This window comes from Mustela lutreola, chromosome 1 (genome assembly GCF_030435805.1).
Source record: "Mustela lutreola isolate mMusLut2 chromosome 1, mMusLut2.pri, whole genome shotgun sequence".
In the NCBI taxonomy this organism is placed as follows: Eukaryota; Metazoa; Chordata; class Mammalia; order Carnivora; family Mustelidae; genus Mustela; species Mustela lutreola.
In genome coordinates, this window is record NC_081290.1 from 183,343,301 (window position 1) to 183,362,074 (window position 18,774).

The window sequence follows — 18,774 nt, forward strand, 5'->3', positions numbered from 1 at the left end:
AGCCATTGGTCATCCAGGTCCCTGCACCTGAAAGAAGATATCAAGAGCCATTTCTCTACATGGGTTGCATACACTTCATAATAGTTGCAGCCACCTGCTGCTGATCGTTGTTACAGAGTAGCACACAGCACAATACCAGCCGGTAGACCATCAGAGTGTCTTTATTGGCTTTAACTTGGGTTTGGTCGTAAAGCTAAATGTTAGACCTGCTCACTTCCCTTGGTCTGCACTTGTCTTCTCACAGATTATGTTCATCTCACAACCTAAGGACGCGCTGGCCCTCAGGTAAGGAAAGCTTAGCAGCCATTCCCTCATTTCCTGGAGGGAAATGCAGGAAATGCACTGCAATGCACATTCTTCTTAAAGCATCTCAGCCCTTTCATGATGCTTCGCAAAACTGATTTACAAGAAAGGAGACATACACGGGCCCGTACGGCATCTAGTACCCATTTCAGCTACCTGGTCTAAAGGGGATAGAGGTGTGGGAGGTGATGTTTGTAATTCCAAGCAGTAAATGATTTTTAGGCATTCTAGTTAGTTTGACAATGTGTTTCTATATTATTACATATATTTCAATTTGGTTCTGGTTTACTGTTCTGGGGATTGACAATACTTTGTCAAAAAGTGAAACCAAGCTACAAAATTATGACACGGAACTGAATCCCATTATTCTATCCCATTTCCCACTCCAGTGTGCTCTCCGTCCCTCTGCACCTCGGAGACTTACTGCATCTGGGCACAATAATCCACAATGTCAGCATCAGGAAAAATATATATATATCCTCTCTCCCTCTGATTCTTTAAACCTGCTATCCTCAAGCTCATAACTTTGCTGGGGAAAGCAGGGAAAATCAGAGAACTCAGGTTCAAAACACTATCTCTTTTAGGTCCTTTAAGGTTGAAAGTAAGCAGAGATGATGATGGCAAGTTCAAGTCACCCAAGAAAGCTAGCTAGATAATAATGTCAAGAAGAACCAGAAAGTGAATTTTCTCCCTGCAAAAACTGTGATACACAGTACTCCCTAAAATCACTGGAAATGGACATTAACAGCGTGTAGTTGAGAATGTTTATGTTCCTCTTGTAATGGTATGCAAACCCCAAAGAATGAAAGAAAACCACATCTTTACTTTGTTTTATAAATGCTCTTACATGAGCAGTATGATTTGCTACAGCTCAGTTAATAATGGGATATAATGGTACTCTTGTGGGAGGTCAGGAAATACTCTAGTACTCTGAAGTACTAGCATTCTCAACATGAAACCCCAAAAAGGGAGAATTCCTAACCCTTAAAGTAAAATACACATGTACCCACATACAGATGTGTACACACACACTCACGCACACACATAAATATGTATTACTATTTGAGCACCTGGGTAGCTCAGTCAGTTAAGCGTCTGCCTTTGGCTCAGGATCCCGGTGTCCTAGGATCCCGGTGTCCTAGGATAGAGCCCTGCATCTGGCTTCCTGCTTCTCCCTCTACCCTTCCTCCTGCTCGGGTTTGTGCTCTCTCAATCTCACCCTCCCTTTCTCTCTCACACACAAAAATAAAATCTTTTTGAAAAGGAGTATTACTGGCATCTTTGTGCTCCTTTCTTTAATATGTCAATCTAAATAATATATTCACAAGAAATAAAACATCAGTAACCCTTAAAAAACTGAAATGACTACAATGGCTGGATCCAAGGTTAAAGTCGCCTTAACATTAGAGCAATTCTACCAACCCTACACCAAAATCATACTTTCTTTAGGTCCTATCTTTGGGTTCTGTCTCAAGTATCCTTTGTGTTAAAAAAAAAAAAAAAAAAAAAAAACTACACTGTTCCTTTACGGGCCATATTCAGTAAGTACTGACTCTAGAGAGCCTAAATGCGAAATCAGCCACTGTAGCTAAAAAGTGAGTCTCTGACCGGACTCATCCAGTCAGGACTTAGGAATGGCTCAGCCCTGGGTCCCCAGCGCCCAGCTTAGAGCCCAGCATGTTCCAGGTGCTCAGCAAAATCTTTGTTAAATTGAACTTAAAATTATACCACAAAAAAGATTCACTCTTTAGACCTTGACTCTATGGGTGACATCTCTCTGGGACTGATACGTGGGAAAACCCTACCACGTTTAGTGTTTCACATTAGACATCATCTCTGCAAAAGCTGATAGTAGCAGTGGTAATATATTTAAGATGATTGGCTTAGTATTTTTAAATATCTCCAAAAAGGAATACTACTGAACTTCGACGTAGGTTATATATAACCATATAAAAATGGTTATATATTCATTTAGTAGCTACATGTACTATAATAGGTTGTTAAGAAATCTTACAAATAAAAGATATTCAAAGTTGGGTGTTATCTCTGCTGGAATTAAGACAAACAGGACAAATAGATACGGAGCCAGAATCCCTGAAGATCAGGTTAAAGAAATAATAAGGAAATCTTCTAATATTATCTGTAAGTGATAACATGATGTTATCTTTGATCTTTGCTACAGAAATGTCCTCTGCTCTTAACCTCTGATAAATAAGATGTGTGGGTTTGCAATTGGCACTATCATTGTTAGCGTATTACAGGCCAAAAGAGGAGGACAGTAAAAAATCTTCACAAGTTCCAAAGGGAAGAAAATGTGGACAAAACAAATAATATTTAAGAAGGAACTCTTCTGCATTAGGAAAACTGATAAATATCCCTACTGACCTTCTTCCTAATGAAATATCTTGAGTGGAATCATCCAAAAGTTTAATGCTCAATAAATTAAGTTAGTCTTAAATGAAAGGTCACTTTATTTTCTTTTCTTTCTTAACCTTGGTAATATATTCATATTCATATATTCATATTCATAGGCTTTTATCACAGGCATCTTTATATATTTTTATATATCTCAAATATTGCACAAGAAAATGTCTTAAGTTCAAGATGAACTTGTCAAGCAGTATCTGACAGTATTTTCCTTATTTGAATGATAAATTATCAAATGCTTCTTCCCTACAGAAGCTTCTTGAGGGAAAGTAAAAACTTCAGATGTTTTATGGGACGAGACTGAGTCACCACAAATCATTAAACAACCTCCAGCTGTGAGTCTTCCTGGTCATTTTCCTACAGACTAAACTTCACTCTGGGCCCAGGAAGGACTTGCTTCTGCCATGTTTCTGGAACTTGATATTCCCCTCAAGGTTTGGTAACACTGTCCTAAAGTCAAAATGACAATGGAACTTTGCATTAATAAAGAGAATTTTAGAGCCGTAGTCAAATTTGGAGGAAATAAACTCCCCCTTTCTCCTTAGACTGAAAATCTTTTCATATAAATGAAATCTTCTACTTCAGGGGAGAAAACACAATGCTCTGCGGTGTCACTTGCATGGAAAGCTTGCCCCCAAAATTCAGTTAAATATTCCATTTAAAACTTTCAAAATAAATGTATTCTCTTCCCATTATTCTGGGTGCTCTGTAACTCTAAGAAGGTCAGTGACAAACTAGAGAGTTTCTGAGCTCAGTGCTTCAGAGACCTGGAAAACTATAATAAGTGAGAAATTAGAGAAACTACAGATAATGAGCTTCAAAAAGAAATGGCTCAGGGCAGAGGCGGAGCTTGGGCAAGACCTCTTTAGGCTCAGCACGGGGCCTGGCCAGAGCAGGTGATCTGTATATGCTGTTAAAAGAGTGAATCAGTGAATGAACCAGACAAACCCACAGTGGAGAAAGAGTGGAATGGAAGGGGGAAGACAGGTATCCCAAGTTATTTACAGAGCAGTTGATGGCAGAAGCCAGGATGCTTGATATCATGCTCAATACATAGTAGTTGCACAATTAATACCTCATTGGGTTTTGACTCAATCAGTGATCATTATATTTAAATGGCGGAATGGGGTCCGTTATGAAGACAGAGCTCCCATTTCCTCCATGTATGTCCCCCATGGGCCAGGAGCTCAGCCAAGCAGTGGAGGGAGCCAGAGGCTAGAATGTTGGGAGAAGAATCAAAGTCTCTCTCACACCTCAAAGGTCCCTTTCAACATCCAAACATCAGGACCCTGTGTTATGTTTTGAAGCAAGTGAGCCTGTTCAGACCTGTTGAAAGCTCATAATATTTTTCTTTTTTCCGTCTTTTATTAAAACCCCAGATTGATTATCAGGATTTCAGGGCAGATACCTTGGAGGTGACAATGTCCTCAGCGAGAGGGAAGAGTCCCTAGTCTGAGAAGCACAAACTGTAATTAATTACCTTAACGAGCAGTTCACCCTCTCCTCCAGCCGGGCTCCCCTTCAGGGGTTCTGGTGCCCCCGTCTCTACAGAATCCTTCCACGTCAGTACACCGCCCTGCCTCGGTCTCCTCGCACGCCCTGACAGAAACACCAAGAACACTTCGAAACACTTCCACATGCACCGTGGGGGCAAGTGTGCTTGCCTGTCTCACAGAATTTTTCCAGTGCTGGTCACAACTCATTCGTGGCTCAGCAAATGATCTTCCTGACTCCCAGCATAGATTTCTCACAAATATATTTTTCACAAATAGAATGAAATGGAAAAGATAGGATAGAGTATGTCAGAATACCTCGTATACGTAGATGTACATTGTTGCATGAGGAATTTGTTAAATAAGCATGTGAATGTTGTTATATAGTATGTGAACATATAAAATGGATTTATTATCGTGGGTTGAAGTCCAAAAAGTTTGCAAGCCTCTGTTATAAAGGCTCAGGAAGACAACACTGAGAGTTAAGAGAGAGAGAGTGTTAGCCTCAGATTTACCAGAGTTTGAGACCCAATCCTGCCATTTATGTGCTCAAGAATCTTGGGCGCATCGCTTAACCCTCCGAGCCTCATCTGTGAAATGCGGAGACTGTACAAGACAGTGCCTCATGTCCAATAAACACTCACTAAATAACACCTTTTAAAAAAAAAATAGTCTCCTGGGAGGACCATCCAACTCCATGGGGTCCTGGGGTAGACCTGGTTGCTCCAGGCCTCGTGACCCACGGGGATCTGGAGGTAAGACTGATGGGACTTTCTAGAAAGGACTCTCCCTTTCACCCACAAGTGTGATGATTGGATCTTAAATATCTGTGCTGGGGTTTTGCAATTATACAAATTATAGCAACCCAAACTCCTTTATATAGAGGTAAAAACTGGGAGACGCGTTTCTCAAAACAGAGCTGAGGCATGAGGAAACCCAGTTTTCTGAAATTGCTGGCTAGTGCTGGTGCTCGAACATCCCTCCCAACACAGAAACCCCCAGAAAGGCTGCCATGGTCCAGGCAGAGGCTTTTTAAGGAAGGGGCAGCGTTCCTCACGGTGTCTACAGACCCTGTGACTTCCAAGGATCTCGTGTCTTGCGGCCGTCAACCTCTGGCTGCCTTCAGCAAATACCGCGTAGCTGAACCTCAGCCTCAGCCTCAGCGATGTCGCCGAGGGAACTCAGCGGCCTCCTAGCACCGCTGCCCATCTCCAAGCAAAATGAGAGGTTAGTGAGGAAAGGAAGCCCGAAAACATGAGAAAGCTCCCCAGAATAGACTCGGGGCCAGGGAGAAAAACAGCAATGCAGGCAAGAAATGGAGGAAGGCAGTGACAAAAAGTGAGAAAGAAAAAAGGAAGGAAGAGGGGACGGGAGGAAGCGAGGAAGGAAGTTGGAAAAAAGTAAATAGGAAGTCCAAAAGGAAGATCTTAAAAAGCAAACCAAAAATAGGTGGAAAACAAAAAGGAGGAAGGCAAAAGAGAAAAGAAACAATGAACCAAGCTTTGAGGACAAGAGCCCCTCCCCCGTCCCCAGGTTTGTTCGCTCTTCCATCAGAAGGAGCAGTGCCCAGACCAGGCCCGGCAGGGAGACAGGAAACAGGGGCTCTCTGAACAACCAGGGTCCTTCCCCTCCTCACGAGTCTGGTCCCCAGGCCCGACGCCCAACAGGGAGACACGATCCAGGCTCAAAGGCCTCTGTGGAAAGAGACTGCAGAGGCTGACAGAGTCCAGAGGGACTAGAGACAGACACACCCCATCCTGCCCTCCAGGGCCAGGTGCCATCTCAAGTGCTCCCAGCCCAGATCCCCTGCCAAGCCTAGCTCCTCCCCATCCCAGACTCCCGGTGCCTTGTCACCTCGGAGACCCCCATTCCTACCGTCCAGTGGACACACTCAAGGGAATACAGATTATTTTTCTGGTGGCCTACGGGGCTCAGCCCCACTCCTGGCATTGCAGAGAACTCAGGGAACAGGGCGCATAACCATCGCCTGGACTGGCATCCTGGGAGTGTCTTGGCTTATTTGCAGAGGGAACCCCCTCCTGACTCTCTGTCTTCTGGGGCTTCTCTCTTCCCCCCAGGGGCTAGAAGGGGATCTGGCCTGGCACTGACTTCCTCTCTGGACACCACTCCTGTTTCCCTGAGCTTCCAAATCACACACAAGAGACACAACACGTGCTTGGAGAACATAACCCAGCACAGTTAAGTCATTTGGGAGGGGCTCAGCTTCCCCAGCCTGGCAGCCCTGTGTCTGGAATCTCCCACCTCTCATGCAGAGTGTGAAGGCCTGAACACAAAGCCATGTCCTTTCAGCTAAAATGAGGAAGAACCAAGATCAAGGTTTCTCAACCCATACTCGTGCAGCAAAAAGGGCAGGGATGGCTCGAGCCAGAGCGAGAGGAGAGCGGGGGGGGCTTCCCAGGGCAAGAAACGCCAGCCTCAGAAAATCTCAAGGGTGAGGCTGCACAGACATCCCAGCTCCTGGTGGACAAGCAAAGGGTCTTACTGGGCAGGCATTCTGTTTTGAACCAGCAGGGTCTGGGGCCCAGTCAGAGAGCTGGCCAAAGGCAAGCAAGCAAGCCGCTGGTGGCCAGGCGGGGCCAGGAGGAGATGAGGCACGAGGCAGAGGCCTCTGCGGGGCCTGCGGCCTGCAACCTGGGGCCAGAGGGACTCCCTGCTGTGTGGTACCTACTGGCTGCCAAGGTCACTCCCCAAAACCTGAGATTTTCCCTTAAATTGAAGACTAGGGATCCAGGAATCAGTCTGGTGGGCCAGCCTGGCTCCAGGGGTCAAGAAGGGCCCCCTAAATCACTCAGGGATCCCAGAGCTGCCTTTGAGGCAGAAATACAGAGCATCTTTGAGGACTCCTGCTCTGTCTGTGGAAAGGTGGGCAAAATGTTTAAAATACAATAAAAGCAAGGCCCGGGACACAAAGGGGTCTCAATCCCTGTTTCTTTGGGCTGTCTGTGGGGTGTCTGTGTGCAGGATTTCTGCAGAAGATAGTCCATTTTGTTAAGCCTTTGAATATTCAAATTGAAAGTATCGCGCAATCATTGATTGTCAAATCATGGGTTTCTAGAGGTTTTAAATACTTGGCATGAGGGGGGGAAAACTCAAACCTATACCCGAAGGTATAAAACATTAATTCTGTTTGTCTCCTGCTCCGGGAATCTGGGTGCAGCTGGATGCTTTGTGAAACTTTAAAAATGTTGCATCTCTGCTTCTCTCCCTGCACAGGGGCCCTGGGAGGCGCCGAGTGCCTGGAGCTCCAGCACCCAGCCAGCGCCCCAGCTGCTGCTGACCACGATGTCGGGTAACTGGGCTGCTTCTCCTGGGGTCGGGTCACGCGAGCCAGGGGCCTTGCGATCCGGGTGCCTTTCCACAGCTTTTCCTGCATAGAACAGAGAGGCACAAAGTCAGGTATTGCCAAGTAGGAGCCGGGGATCCCGAGAGGGCACGGGCCACGCTGTGGCCGCTCCCAGCTCGGGGCCTGCTCCCCAGGGCAGAGGCCCAGAGGCCGGCCTGGCCTCTGTGGACGTCCGCGTACCCCGATCCCACAGCCGCCCTTCCCCTTGGCCACGGTTGTGACCCTGAGATGTGGCGCTGCGGACTCGGTGTGCCCAGAAGCGGCGGCGGGGGGAGCTAGAGGCTCACGGTGAGCCCGGGATGCGGGCCGCACGCACCGCGGGCAGCGCAGGGGTGGGCGGTGGCAGCCCCTCTGTGGCCCCGGGGCCGCGCCCCCTGCCCTCCGAGCCGCGAGCCGCTCGGGGAGCGCGGGTGGGAGAGACGGCACCGCCAAGAGGGCGCGGAGCCCAGGCCCGGCGGGCCAGGCGCGGGGCTCCCCGGGTCTGCGCGCCGAACAGCGCCGCCTCCTTTCCCCCGCAGACCCCCTCGCTCCCCCGACCCGGCGCGGGGGCTCCCTGCTGCCCGGCTGCGCTCTCCGCAGTGGCCAGGCGCGGCGCTGGCGGCCCTGCACTGGGGCCAGGCGCCGGGGCAGCCCGCGAGGCCGCGGGGAGCCGCGGGGCCCGGCCCCTCCCGCCCGATCGCCCCGGCGCTCACTCCAGGGTCGAGGTCAGGGCCGGAGCCGCCGGCGCGCCCGCGGCCACCCCAGATGGCGAGAGCTCGCCGGCCCGGCCTCGCGTGGCCCAGCAGCCCGCCGAGTCTCACCTGCTCACTGCGGCTCCGCCGGGTCGGCCCGGGGCTGCGGCCGCCCGCTCCCGGCGCGCCCGGACTCCCTCCCCGCCGACCCTCCAGCGCCGCTCGGCCTCCCCGCGAGCCGGGCAGTGCGGCCGAGCCCCGCCAGCCCCGAGGGCGGCCTCCCAGTCGGCTGCACCGTCCCCGGAGGCTCGGCGCGCCGCCGAGAGCCGCCTGCACCAGAAAGGGAGGGGGTGGGGAGCGGCGGGAAGGGAGAGCAGGAGCGGGGGCCCGAGGAGGGAGGAGGAAAAAGATGGAGAGCGGGAAAGGCGGAGAAAGGGGGCGACGGTGACAGGCAGAAGAGAAGTTCGGAGGGTGGGAGTGCCCCGGGCATGGTCCCTTCCCTGTGGTCGGTCTAGCAAGTTCCTCAGCGGCCCGAGGACAGGGCTCTCCAACGCGCACCTCCACCCACCCTGTCCGCTGCTCTCCCCGGGGCTGGCTTCCAGACCAAGGGCATGTAGAGGTTAGAGCCTCCCCAGAAGCCTGCTTGGCCTGGTGAAGCCGGGACGCAGAGCTTCTTCCGCAAGGTGGGGGCATCACGGTGGGGTGGGGTGGGCTATCAGGGGCTCCTGCTTGCCCCGTGGGCCCCTTCCGGGCCCGTAATACCCGCTCCCACAAGGCAGGCTGGTCCCAGAGCCCGTGGTTCCCCTAATTGAGCCAAGGTGGTGAGCTTCCCTAGGCTGCTGTCCACATTCCGGAGCAGAAAAACCTGTGTGCTATTGGTCTAGCGATAGGGCCTAGCTGGGATGGGTGGCCCCACAGATACCCATAGGTTCTGCTCCCACTAAGGCCCTGAAACCTGCCCAGCTTCTCCTCATCCTTTGAAGTTGGAGAAATGTGGGGTTCCTTCCCACCTGTCTTTCAGCATTCTCTTTGCATTCTTCAAACCTAGAAACCTGGTCTCCTGCGTCATAGCCTATAACGAGGACCCCTCCCCCACATCCCAGTCTGACATCCAAACCTACCGTCGGACCACTGACTCAGTCGCTTTTCCCCCAGAAAAACCGAAGGTGTATCAAGGTGTCCGGGTCAAGATCACGGTGAAGGAGCTGCTGCAGCAGAGAAGGGCGCACCAGGCGGCCTCAGGGGGAACCGTAAGCATCAACCCTTCCCTGGGCTCCCCACCTTGCCTTCGGCCTCATTTAACCCTGTGTCTGGAAAGGTGTTGGAGGCCACACTAAGCGCAGTCACCATCCCCAGACCTGGCCTTCCTCAGCGTCTTTATAACTTTTCTGCCCCTTACCCCCCACCCCCCCACTGGAAGCCCCAAAGAACAGGTAGAGAATGTCATGGGGTTCAGGATTTGGCGGGGAGCTCGTCCCTCACTGATCATAGTTGACTATAAACAGCTTGTTGGCCTGGTGCTGGGAGAGGAGCCCCCCGCAGCTAATGAGGTTGTTATGCTGGTAGGCAGACAGTGTGTGGGCCCTCACACGTGAAAAGAGAGTCTCTCGTGCAAAGAAAGTTTCTCCGTTATGTCATTTTAGCGAGCCCTTCAAGGAGACAATCTCTGTGCAAATGCCCCCTGCTTCTCATTCATATGAAACCCAGCCTCTGAGGTCATTTATCTGTAAGTCACCAGGCATAGAAGGTTCCCAGCAGAAATGGGCCATGTGTCTGCAGAAGAGACAGCTCGGGGTATAAAATCACCTCCTTCGAATGAAGCCTTAAGCTGGTCCCGGTTATCGGGAGGTGATGTGGGCAGTCCTAAGGGTGCCCTGCCACTTTTTGTACTTTCTCAAGCAGACGGAGCTGCCACGAGTGCTCAGGGCAGCAGCAGAACCAAATAAACTAGGCAGGGTTCTCCTCCAACAGAGGGTAATTCATTGCTGAAAGCCCTTGATCGTACCTCTGCCGGTGGGTTGCTTGTGCGCCTGCAGGATACGACAGCGGAGCCCGTACCACCAGTGTTAGGACCCGTCCCGTCTCCAGCTTATTGGCGTCCTGCCTGCAGTGGTTTTGGAGCCTGGTGCTGTTTGTGCACGATATTCGACTTTCTGAAATGAGTCTTTGTGGGAAGAGGCCAATGATACAGGGGTGGGGAGCACAGGTTCTAGAACCAGTGGCCTGGGTTTAGATCTCAGCTCCTCTGTGGTACGTGTGGATCCTGGAGCAATTACTCGGGGTCATCACCTGTGTCCACATCTTTCAGCTGGAGACGATAGGATTTTAGGAGGGTTAGATGAATTATGGCATATAAAGCACTTGTCCAAGTGCTTTCCATTTAGCAAGTACTCCATAAATGAGAGCTGTCAGTATCATGATTTGTGAAAAGCAACTAAAATTACAACCAAGAACCGAAAACCAGCTCCCCAGTCATGTCCATTCACTCCCTTTGCCCAGAGTTTCAAGTTCAGGTGCAAGCGTGCTGTGGTTCAGCCTGTACAGCACAACTTTTACATTCATTGGAGAAATTAGTACGTAACTTTAGCTAACATAAAGCTTCCTTCCATTTGCAGAAGGTTTGTGCAGTGGTTAAAAGACAGCACTTTTGCACACTCCTTATCTCATTTAGTTCTTATAACAACCAGGTGAGGTAGACAGATGGGGATCTGCATGCTTCTAGTCCAGCTGAAGTTCAAAGTCTTAGAGTCACTTTAAAGGCAGAGCTAAAAACATGGCCAGGTTCTTCTTAACTCTTCGTGTAAAAACAAAAACCCATTCCCACCTATTGGTTCCCTAAATTCATCCTTCTGGTAGTCTCAACCATTAATTCCTTCAGTTCAGAGATGGTTATAAAATTACTAAAACCAGGAACAAGAGAACTGGGAAACGTCTCTGATGCCAAAAAAAAAAAAAAAAAAAAAACACAGGATGTTCATAACAAAGTATAATCTTTCATTAAGGAGCCAAAGCTGCTCAAAAGTAAATGGTAGAATTCTGCTTCGATGCACCTGGAGAAGTCCCACTTGGGCATGATGATTTTATGGCTGTTGGCCTCTCGCAGGTTGGTTTGGCCACTGTTCCCCTGCGAGCTAACTGCAGGAATGAAAGCAAAGGATAAAACGTTTCACTTGTGTATCTGACCAGTATCCATTTCCTGGAGCTGTGTGATTTATCTAAGTTTTTTTTCTGAGAGCTATCAGCCCCTCCCCACCACCCCCAAGAACTAATAAAGCAGTCCTTCTGAACCAATGCCTTTTGGGGACACCTACAGCAAGGCTCACCCTTCTCGGCTTCCTGGAAGATTATATCAGCCCAAGTGCCCTCACAGGCGCAGGGAAGTAACACTGATGATTGAATCATGAGAACCAGCTATAAAACCCCTCACTCGGAACCATCAGAAGGATCTGGGATTCTAGGAAAGCGGTAAGGGTATACGCGCCAGGCAAGGACAGCGGCTGTCAGGGGACGGTGTATGCCTGCTTCCCGGTAGAGACCCCTTGGTGTAGCAGAGATGATCTCCAATTTGTTCAATGATCAAAGGACACCTCTAAGGAAGCTTCAAGGCAAGGAGAGGGTTAATGATATCAGCTATATAAAACAGGAAAGTATTTATCTTAATTTGTTATAGTCACAGCTGTACCCACCATTTGAAATCTTGAAGTCAATCATGAAGGGAAGTCATAGATTGAAGCGAATGGCAGGTGACAGACAGTGCCAGGTGAAAGGTGTACATGTCAGATTTTTAAATTTGATTTAAAAAAATAACTTATTTCGGCCAGATCAGTTTGTAAACAACCCTATACACACACACACACACTCTTTTACCTTTAGGAGAAAGGGAAACTTGAGTTAGTATTTATGAAAGGATATACGTTACCCTTCTTTAACCATTCCCCCCCCCCTTTTTTTTTTTAGCAGCCTGGATGTGTTTTTATAAATTGTAGAGTGGATTTTTGTGCTGTTTTGAAACCTAAGAGAAAGGTGCCTTTCTTTGTATTCTTGGGGTGAAGGAGAAAGTGAACCCATGACTGGAGAGATAATATCGAGCAGGAGACTGTAAACAGACCTGAGGGAGATAACGCGGGTAGGCAGACACACAGACCATTCCCGGAGAGGAATGGGGTTAATGTGAGCTCAGCCATAAAGCAGATTTTTTAAAAACCCACTCCTTCCAAGTCCTTCAGCTCAAGGTGCAGCCAAATATTTGCATAAAGAGCTGGTGAAGGATTCCAGCTTCCTGGTTCATGACATTACGGCATGGATCATTTTCAAAATTAACACCACCTCCTGCTTCAGCAGCGGCCGACAGCCCCAGAGACACGGTGTATGGGAGTAAGTATGCCTGTAATCCGAGAGAGAGAGGTGCGGTGAACTTGGCTTCCCAGCACAGAGCACGGAGCAGTGCTGGTCCCTTTAAACTTTAAAGGCACCATCTGAAATTTTTTTTTAAAGTCCTAAATTACTCAGTACAATTACCAGTTCAATTGGAAGGTACAGGCTGCTTTACTTTAAATAGTTAAAAGGGATAATCTCTTAAATTTCACTAAATCTCAGGTATTCGGGTAGAATAGTAAAAAAAAGCAACTCATACAGAGTTGAAAGACTGAGCATTACCTAGAATGTAGATAGGCTTCAGCTCACGGACGACAGCTTTAAGGACATATTTTCTATCGTTAACATTTCATAGCTAGTAAGCATGTGTGCCTACTTTTAGCTACCCGGGATTAGCAAAGTTAGGAATTGTGTCCTTTTGGGAGAACAAATTCCTAGGCTAAGCCTCCAGAGAGTATATGAAGATTTTGAAGAGAAGGATGGACTAAGTCACAGAGGGTTGGGATTAAATAAGTTTAGCTCTTATTACTTTTAAATTAAATTGTCTAATAGAAAGGCTGTTTACTGGGCATACTCGAACTATTCCATTCCTCTGCAATCTACAAATCATTTGAATTCATTTTTATCTACACCTAAATTTAAAATTTAAGTGGGAAAATCTATTGGGGGGGAAAAACCCAAGCAAACATAAAAACTGAATGGAAATAAAGTTGGTTGTATGTAATGACAACCACCTTTTTTTAGAAAAAAGAATCTGGCTTACCTTAGAGCAGAAGGCACCAAAGTACATGGAAATGGGAAATGTTCATGGGAAAATGTCTTCACTTTCTCCTGAGAGCACTGAGTCCATGGTCATGTTCTTGCTTTGGCAGCTGCCAGGAGGCAACGGCGTCCACCTTTCAGACCCAGCCCCGCCATCTTCAGCAGGTCAGTACAACGCGTGTCACGGTTCCCTCAAAACCTCTTTCAAAGGTCCATCTCAGAAACGTCTCTCAGTGCTTGATTCAGGGGTAAAGGTAGACACCACCATTTAATTGGAATCCAACCAATCAGAAGGGGAACGGGGCATAGTGAGTCCAGGTCAAGCCCAGCAAGACAACAAGGGCACACTTTTGTCCTTCTTTCCCGAAATATCTATTTGCTGCTACCTATGCTGTCCCGAGAGTTAGTTCTCTACATTTGCTCCAGTTTCTCATCGCCCAGTCACTGAACTTGACTAACAGATCGGAATTGTGTTCAGAAGCTTGTTGTCCTTTTTATGGGACTGTTAGATGGAATACAGGACACCCTCAGGTTCTCGAATAATGCCTTTGCTCCTGTTGATTTAGTGTGTAGCCACCGGCCGGGGCTTCCCTCCCCTTCCTCCCTCTCTCCCCGGGAAGCAACTCAAACAACTGCACATTTTCTCAGCCCCGTTCGAGTAACTGTATTACCTACGCCAGCCAGGAGGTAGGTGTTTCAGGAGCTCGCACACAAGGAAACCTGTGCTTGTGGTGCTCACCCCTGAACGTGCCACTTTCTCTTAACCTTAAGGAACCTTGAGACTTCAAGGTTCAAGTGTTCTAGTGTCATCTAATGGATACACACTAAACCTGTCTTCTCTGAGCCTTTAAGGCTGGCGATCAGAAATCGAACCTATTTACAATAAAACAGAAGAGGAGTCTCGTTTTCAGCATTCTGCATGATGGCTAGCTCACTTATTTTAGCTCCGTTAGCATGTGAAAATATTTCCTAAGGACACATCTTTGCTTTTTGTATTTTATAGCAAGCACTACTGATTCACTTTACATTCTTGGCTTCTATTTTTATCATTTGCATTGTCATTTGTATCACTTCTCAAAATTTAAGTTACTGAGAAAGTATGAAAAGGTTAGCAAAGCTACAAACCTAAATCAAGAGACTTGTTTCCCATGACCTCAGATGTTTTCCTAAAGCCTTCCTTCTGAGAGGTGAGACTTATTTGAACCACAGATGGGATGTCGATGCCTTATAGTCCAAGAAAGTAGAGTCTTGAGCCATTATTTGACTGTGACAATTAGACACAGGTTGGACTGTCATTCTTTTATTTGTGCCCTCGTCATATTTATAGCCACTTTCCACATTATTAACCAGATTTGAGCAACTGGGACTCAAATTCACTAGAGCAACAAAAAAACATCCAATTGCCTGCCTGTTTACTTCTCTAGAACTTCTTAAGCCCCTAACATGGTAAAATATTCAGAATGCAGTATTCTATTCAAAGTCGTAAGTGTAACTTTTAAACAAACAAACAAACAAAATCTCTCTTTTTCCCTTTCTCTTCTAGGGCTGTATTTGGAGTCTGAACCGGTTTCTTCCACATCCAATTCCTTTCAACCCCGAGAATTTTCCAGTTGTGTTTCCTGTGAAGAAAATATGAGCTGTATCGACCAGGTGTTTGAGTCCTACCTTCAGACAGAGACACACCTGGACCCCTTGCTCAATCCCACGCAGAGCACATCACCCTATTTCCCTGACAGCTTCCAAGCTGCCCCTTTCTGCTTTAACCAGAGCCTGGTAATTTATCTCTGTTCTTTGCAAAACCTGATTGTTGCCTCCTCCGGGGTAGTAAGGCTTTGTAAAGAGGGTTTCATCATCTCATGAGAAATCACACAGACCCTGTCAACTAAGAAGTCATCCAGGAAACAGCCCAGAAGCCACTTAAAACTCAGTGGGGGTCGGAGTAACCACACATGGCATAGGGCAAACCTTTGGGTACACACGATTATGATCTCCCAAGGCAGCTACACCCGAGTAAAGTGGTGTGAGCCCATAAAAAGGTTTCCTGGCAATATTCATTGAATGTTTTCAAACTGTAGTGAAGGCATCTGTGAATTGGAAATCATTGACTTAAGTGATGGTCCTTGGATCTTCGAGTTCTAGAAAAGGACATTAAGGCTTTGTCAACATAGTACCAAACTGTCATCCCGATAACGGGTTTTTATTTCATTTTGGCACTGAGCTGGTCCCATTAACTGGTGTTTTGGGTCTGGTATAGTCATGAGAACTCATCTGAGTCTGAGACTGCTAATAAAAAAAGAAGTCCTCTTACTTCAGAGAATTTGGATTCTCTATTCTTGGTGAACCTCACGTGTTTGAAAATGTGGTATCATTTAAACGCAGTAAGATTTCCATTAGTAAACACCAGTTGTTTGAGATGTCTTTTAGATACTCCTGTAGTTTTTTAAACCATAAAAAGTAAGTTGTTTTTTTTTAAATGTACATAATTTTTTCTTTTGGTTTGTCAAAAGTCCACGTAGGTATCAGACTAAATTTTTAGGATATGAGAAATTAACTCCAAGAAAATACACACCAGACCCCAGTCACCCAGCTCCCTTTTGGCTTCCAAAGAAGGCTTTCTCTGTAATAATTGTAGACCAGCTTAAGAGAAAGCGGAGGTACATTTCTCCTCTGGGGATAAGACTTCAGTGAGAGTAGTTGTGCGTCTTGGAGTCTGCCAGACACGGGCACACTGAAGAGCCCAGTGGTACCTGAGTCTGGTTCTCTTTCCTCTCCACAGTTAAAGGTGTGGAGGAACATCCAAGGTGCCACCTGCAACTTCTACTGTGGCCCACAGCAAGATTTGACGTGCAGGTGACTTGAAGCAGAATGGGGTTTTGTGGTTTAAGAACAAAGCGTCCTCTAAAGTAGGGTTACAACAAAGGAAGCCAGTGAAGCAAGGCGATTTATTGTTGGGGAAGAAAAAGGCAAATATAGACTAAGGTGTCCTGAAATCATGCAGTCAGCAAATAAAATTACTTCTGCAGCCCTGGGTTGGGCTGGGTGTTTTGTTGTGTTGCACTGTCCCCTCCCTACTGTTCTTACTCTTGAGTTAATAAATCCTCTCTATTCAGCTTTTTGAATCCTGTCTAACTAATCAAGCTCTTTGTTCCCTGGCTTTTTCTAGACCCCAGGATCGTCTTCGGATTCCTCCACTCTGTCTGGTTCCTTAGACTACAGTTACTCACTGGCTCAGCTACCTGCGTGTGCCCCGGAGAATTACAATTCTTCCCCTTCTCTGGACCCCAGAAACTGTGGCTATTCCTCAGAAGAGTACTCCTACTCACACTTGCCCTCGTACACTCAGTACGACTGCTTCCCCTCTGCCGGCCCCTCGGTCTGCTACTGTGCGTCCTGTGAGGCAGAACACGTGGACACCCTCAGAGCAGCGGAGTGCTTTTCCTACCCCAGCACAGACTATGTGAACTTGGCCCCCTCCGCAGCTGTGGCCAGCGAGTTCTATAAAAGGGGAACAAACTGGGACATCTGCTATAGTTAATAGCAATTACATTACATTGGAACATGGCGTGAGTATCTCGGTCCTTCGGCCACACCAAATGACAACTCGAAATGCAGCCTGTTAACAAAGTATCACAAAGCCCCGTTCCTGTGTCACATTTCCAATGTTCTGATGCTCGCTTAGGCATTAGTACCAAGTCGTCAGATCTGGTCTTTGTGCCACTCCTACTTTGTATGCTGACAGTTAAAATTGTTGTAGGGAGTGTTCAGTTTTCCTTTTCTATGTAACGAACAAATTCTAATTTTTTTAACTAATAAATTTTGTATTATTAAACGTTGGCTTATTTTTTTTTTAATTTTCTGATGAGAGTTTCCTGTTGCTTTGACTAATGCCAATTAATTCTGGAAATCACCAGTTACTTCTCAATATTTTAATCTCACTAGTTCATGAATTTTAAATTACTTTAATTTGGCGAGTTGCCTGGGCCGTCATAGGGACGGAGGGTAGACACAGCTGTGATGGCCGAAAGCGAGAGGCAGCCTCACCTCCAAACGAGGGTGTACATCTTGGAGCCACATCAGAGAAAGACATTTATGAATCATTAGCTTCTTGTATCTAACATTAGTCAATGAAATATTAATATGTCCAAAAGGCACATCTTGCCTACAGCAATATTAACCCATAGATCATTCTTTTTCATGTCCAAAGTGTTGTTTTGTAAACTTTCTGGGCAAATACTTGATCTTTTTTTCTCTTGAGAACCGCCATGCTGTTGTTGATGGACCACAAAGTCTGGAATTCGTTGTTACCTCAGATTTCCAAACTTCCACGGTAACACCTTAAACACACGCTGTTACTCGTTTTTGACAGGTTGGTTGAGACCGTCGACCACATTGTTCGTGACTGAATTTCAGAGTTGACTGCCTCTGATGAATCCATTTGAACGAGCCCAACCATCGTTCAGGGTAAAGAAGAGTTACTTAAGTCAAGCATGTCAGAGTATACTGTTCCATCCTGTTTGCTGAGAGCGTGGAAGCAGAGGACCTAATCCCTGCAGTGAGTCCCTGCAGTCAGGGGGGCGTTTTCCGTGTCCCAAGCTTCCACACGATGGCGGCCATACTGGTACCATTGGTCCTGGCCATGGCTACCATTTTCCGAGCCCTCCCTGAGCACCAGAGTTGCCTTCAGGTTTTCTCAGTTCTCTCTCCTCTCACACAAGCTCCACAACAAAACTGATGGCAAAATCAGGAGTCTGAGACTCAGAGAAGTCAAGTCACCCACCCGATGTTACCCAGTCAGGAAGTACCCAGGCTTGGGTCTGAAGAACACCGGAGTTGTGCTTTGTACTCACTCTCTGGAGGTGGAAATTCTGAGCCGTCGTTGGTGGAAGACTGCTCTGGAACCTGTGAAATCACCCCCCACCCCATGAAACTCCCAATTCCTCCTACAAACACAGGTGTGTCCCCCACACAGCCAGTCAGAGCTCTCCTGAAGGGCTGACTGTCCACAGATATGAAGGTGCCAAGCACGAGAGCTGAGGCCCCCACTCTGGGGACTGAGGGAGAGAAGCTGACAAACCACCACCTCTGTGGGCCTTGTTCTGTCAGGAAGCAGATAGGCTTTCAAAATGACATGCCTAATTGTCACCTCCCTGGGGACTCCACGAAGGCTCGGGCAAACAGAACAAGTTGCAACCTGCCTCCTGGGATAGTTGTGCCCAGGAAATAAAACAATCGCTGCCTTTCTGAGATGCCAATAAAATGAAATTTTTTTTTAAGAGTTTCCAACTAAATGGAAACGGGCCTGGCATCGAGAAACATCTGTTGGGACAGACAGAAACCGCGGCATACCATCTGCCCAACCCCACCCCAGCTGTCCCAAGGG

The 18,774-nt window shown here is 47.4% G+C and overlaps 1 protein-coding gene and 1 long non-coding RNA gene across 9 annotated transcripts; one reads left to right on the forward strand and one right to left on the reverse strand.

Annotated features, from left to right (window-relative positions):
• Positions 1-141: 141 nt before the first annotated feature.
• Positions 142-13,533, reverse strand: LOC131835659 (uncharacterized). 3 transcript variants are annotated; one of them, XR_009355307.1, is made up of 5 exons: positions 13,396-13,533; positions 10,264-10,566; positions 5,294-7,611; positions 4,211-4,329; positions 142-3,180 (listed from the first exon to the last, which is right to left on the reverse strand). It is a non-coding gene; the product is annotated as an uncharacterized LOC131835659 (long non-coding RNA). The 3 variants fall into 3 exon arrangements; XR_009355304.1 differs by having other exon boundaries at positions 4,211-7,611; XR_009355306.1 differs by lacking the exons at positions 10,264-10,566; positions 13,396-13,533 and adding an exon at positions 8,388-8,519 and having other exon boundaries at positions 4,211-7,611.
• On the forward strand, positions 7,406-17,223 carry POU2AF3 (POU class 2 homeobox associating factor 3). Of its 6 annotated transcripts, none has more exons than XM_059180036.1 (5): positions 7,406-7,533; positions 9,414-9,508; positions 13,377-13,559; positions 14,938-15,167; positions 16,558-17,223. In XM_059180036.1, exons 1-5 carry the CDS (start codon positions 7,406-7,408, stop codon positions 16,927-16,929), a joined length of 1,008 nt encoding a protein of 335 aa, XP_059036019.1. In that variant the 3' UTR covers positions 16,930-17,223. The 6 variants fall into 6 exon arrangements, with proteins under 6 accessions (XP_059036019.1, XP_059036027.1, XP_059036043.1 ...); XM_059180044.1 differs by having other exon boundaries at positions 7,415-7,533; positions 13,505-13,559; XM_059180060.1 differs by lacking the exon at positions 7,406-7,533 and adding an exon at positions 8,747-8,941 and having other exon boundaries at positions 13,505-13,559.
• Positions 17,224-18,774: the final 1,551 nt, after the last annotated feature.

What these genes read in the sequence shown, in the direction of transcription:
- POU2AF3 (XM_059180036.1), top strand. Translation starts at nt 7,406, where the DNA reads ATGCTTTGTGAAACTTTAAAAATGTTGCATCTCTGCTTCTCTCCCTGC. An exon ending in AGGCGGCCTCAGGGGGAACC is followed by an intron (nt 9,509 to 13,376) that starts GTAAGCATCAAC and finishes ACCTTTTTTTAG; the next exon opens with AAAAAAGAATCTGGCTTACC. An exon ending in TCTGCTTTAACCAGAGCCTG is followed by an intron (nt 15,168 to 16,557) that starts GTAATTTATCTC and finishes GGCTTTTTCTAG; the next exon opens with ACCCCAGGATCGTCTTCGGA.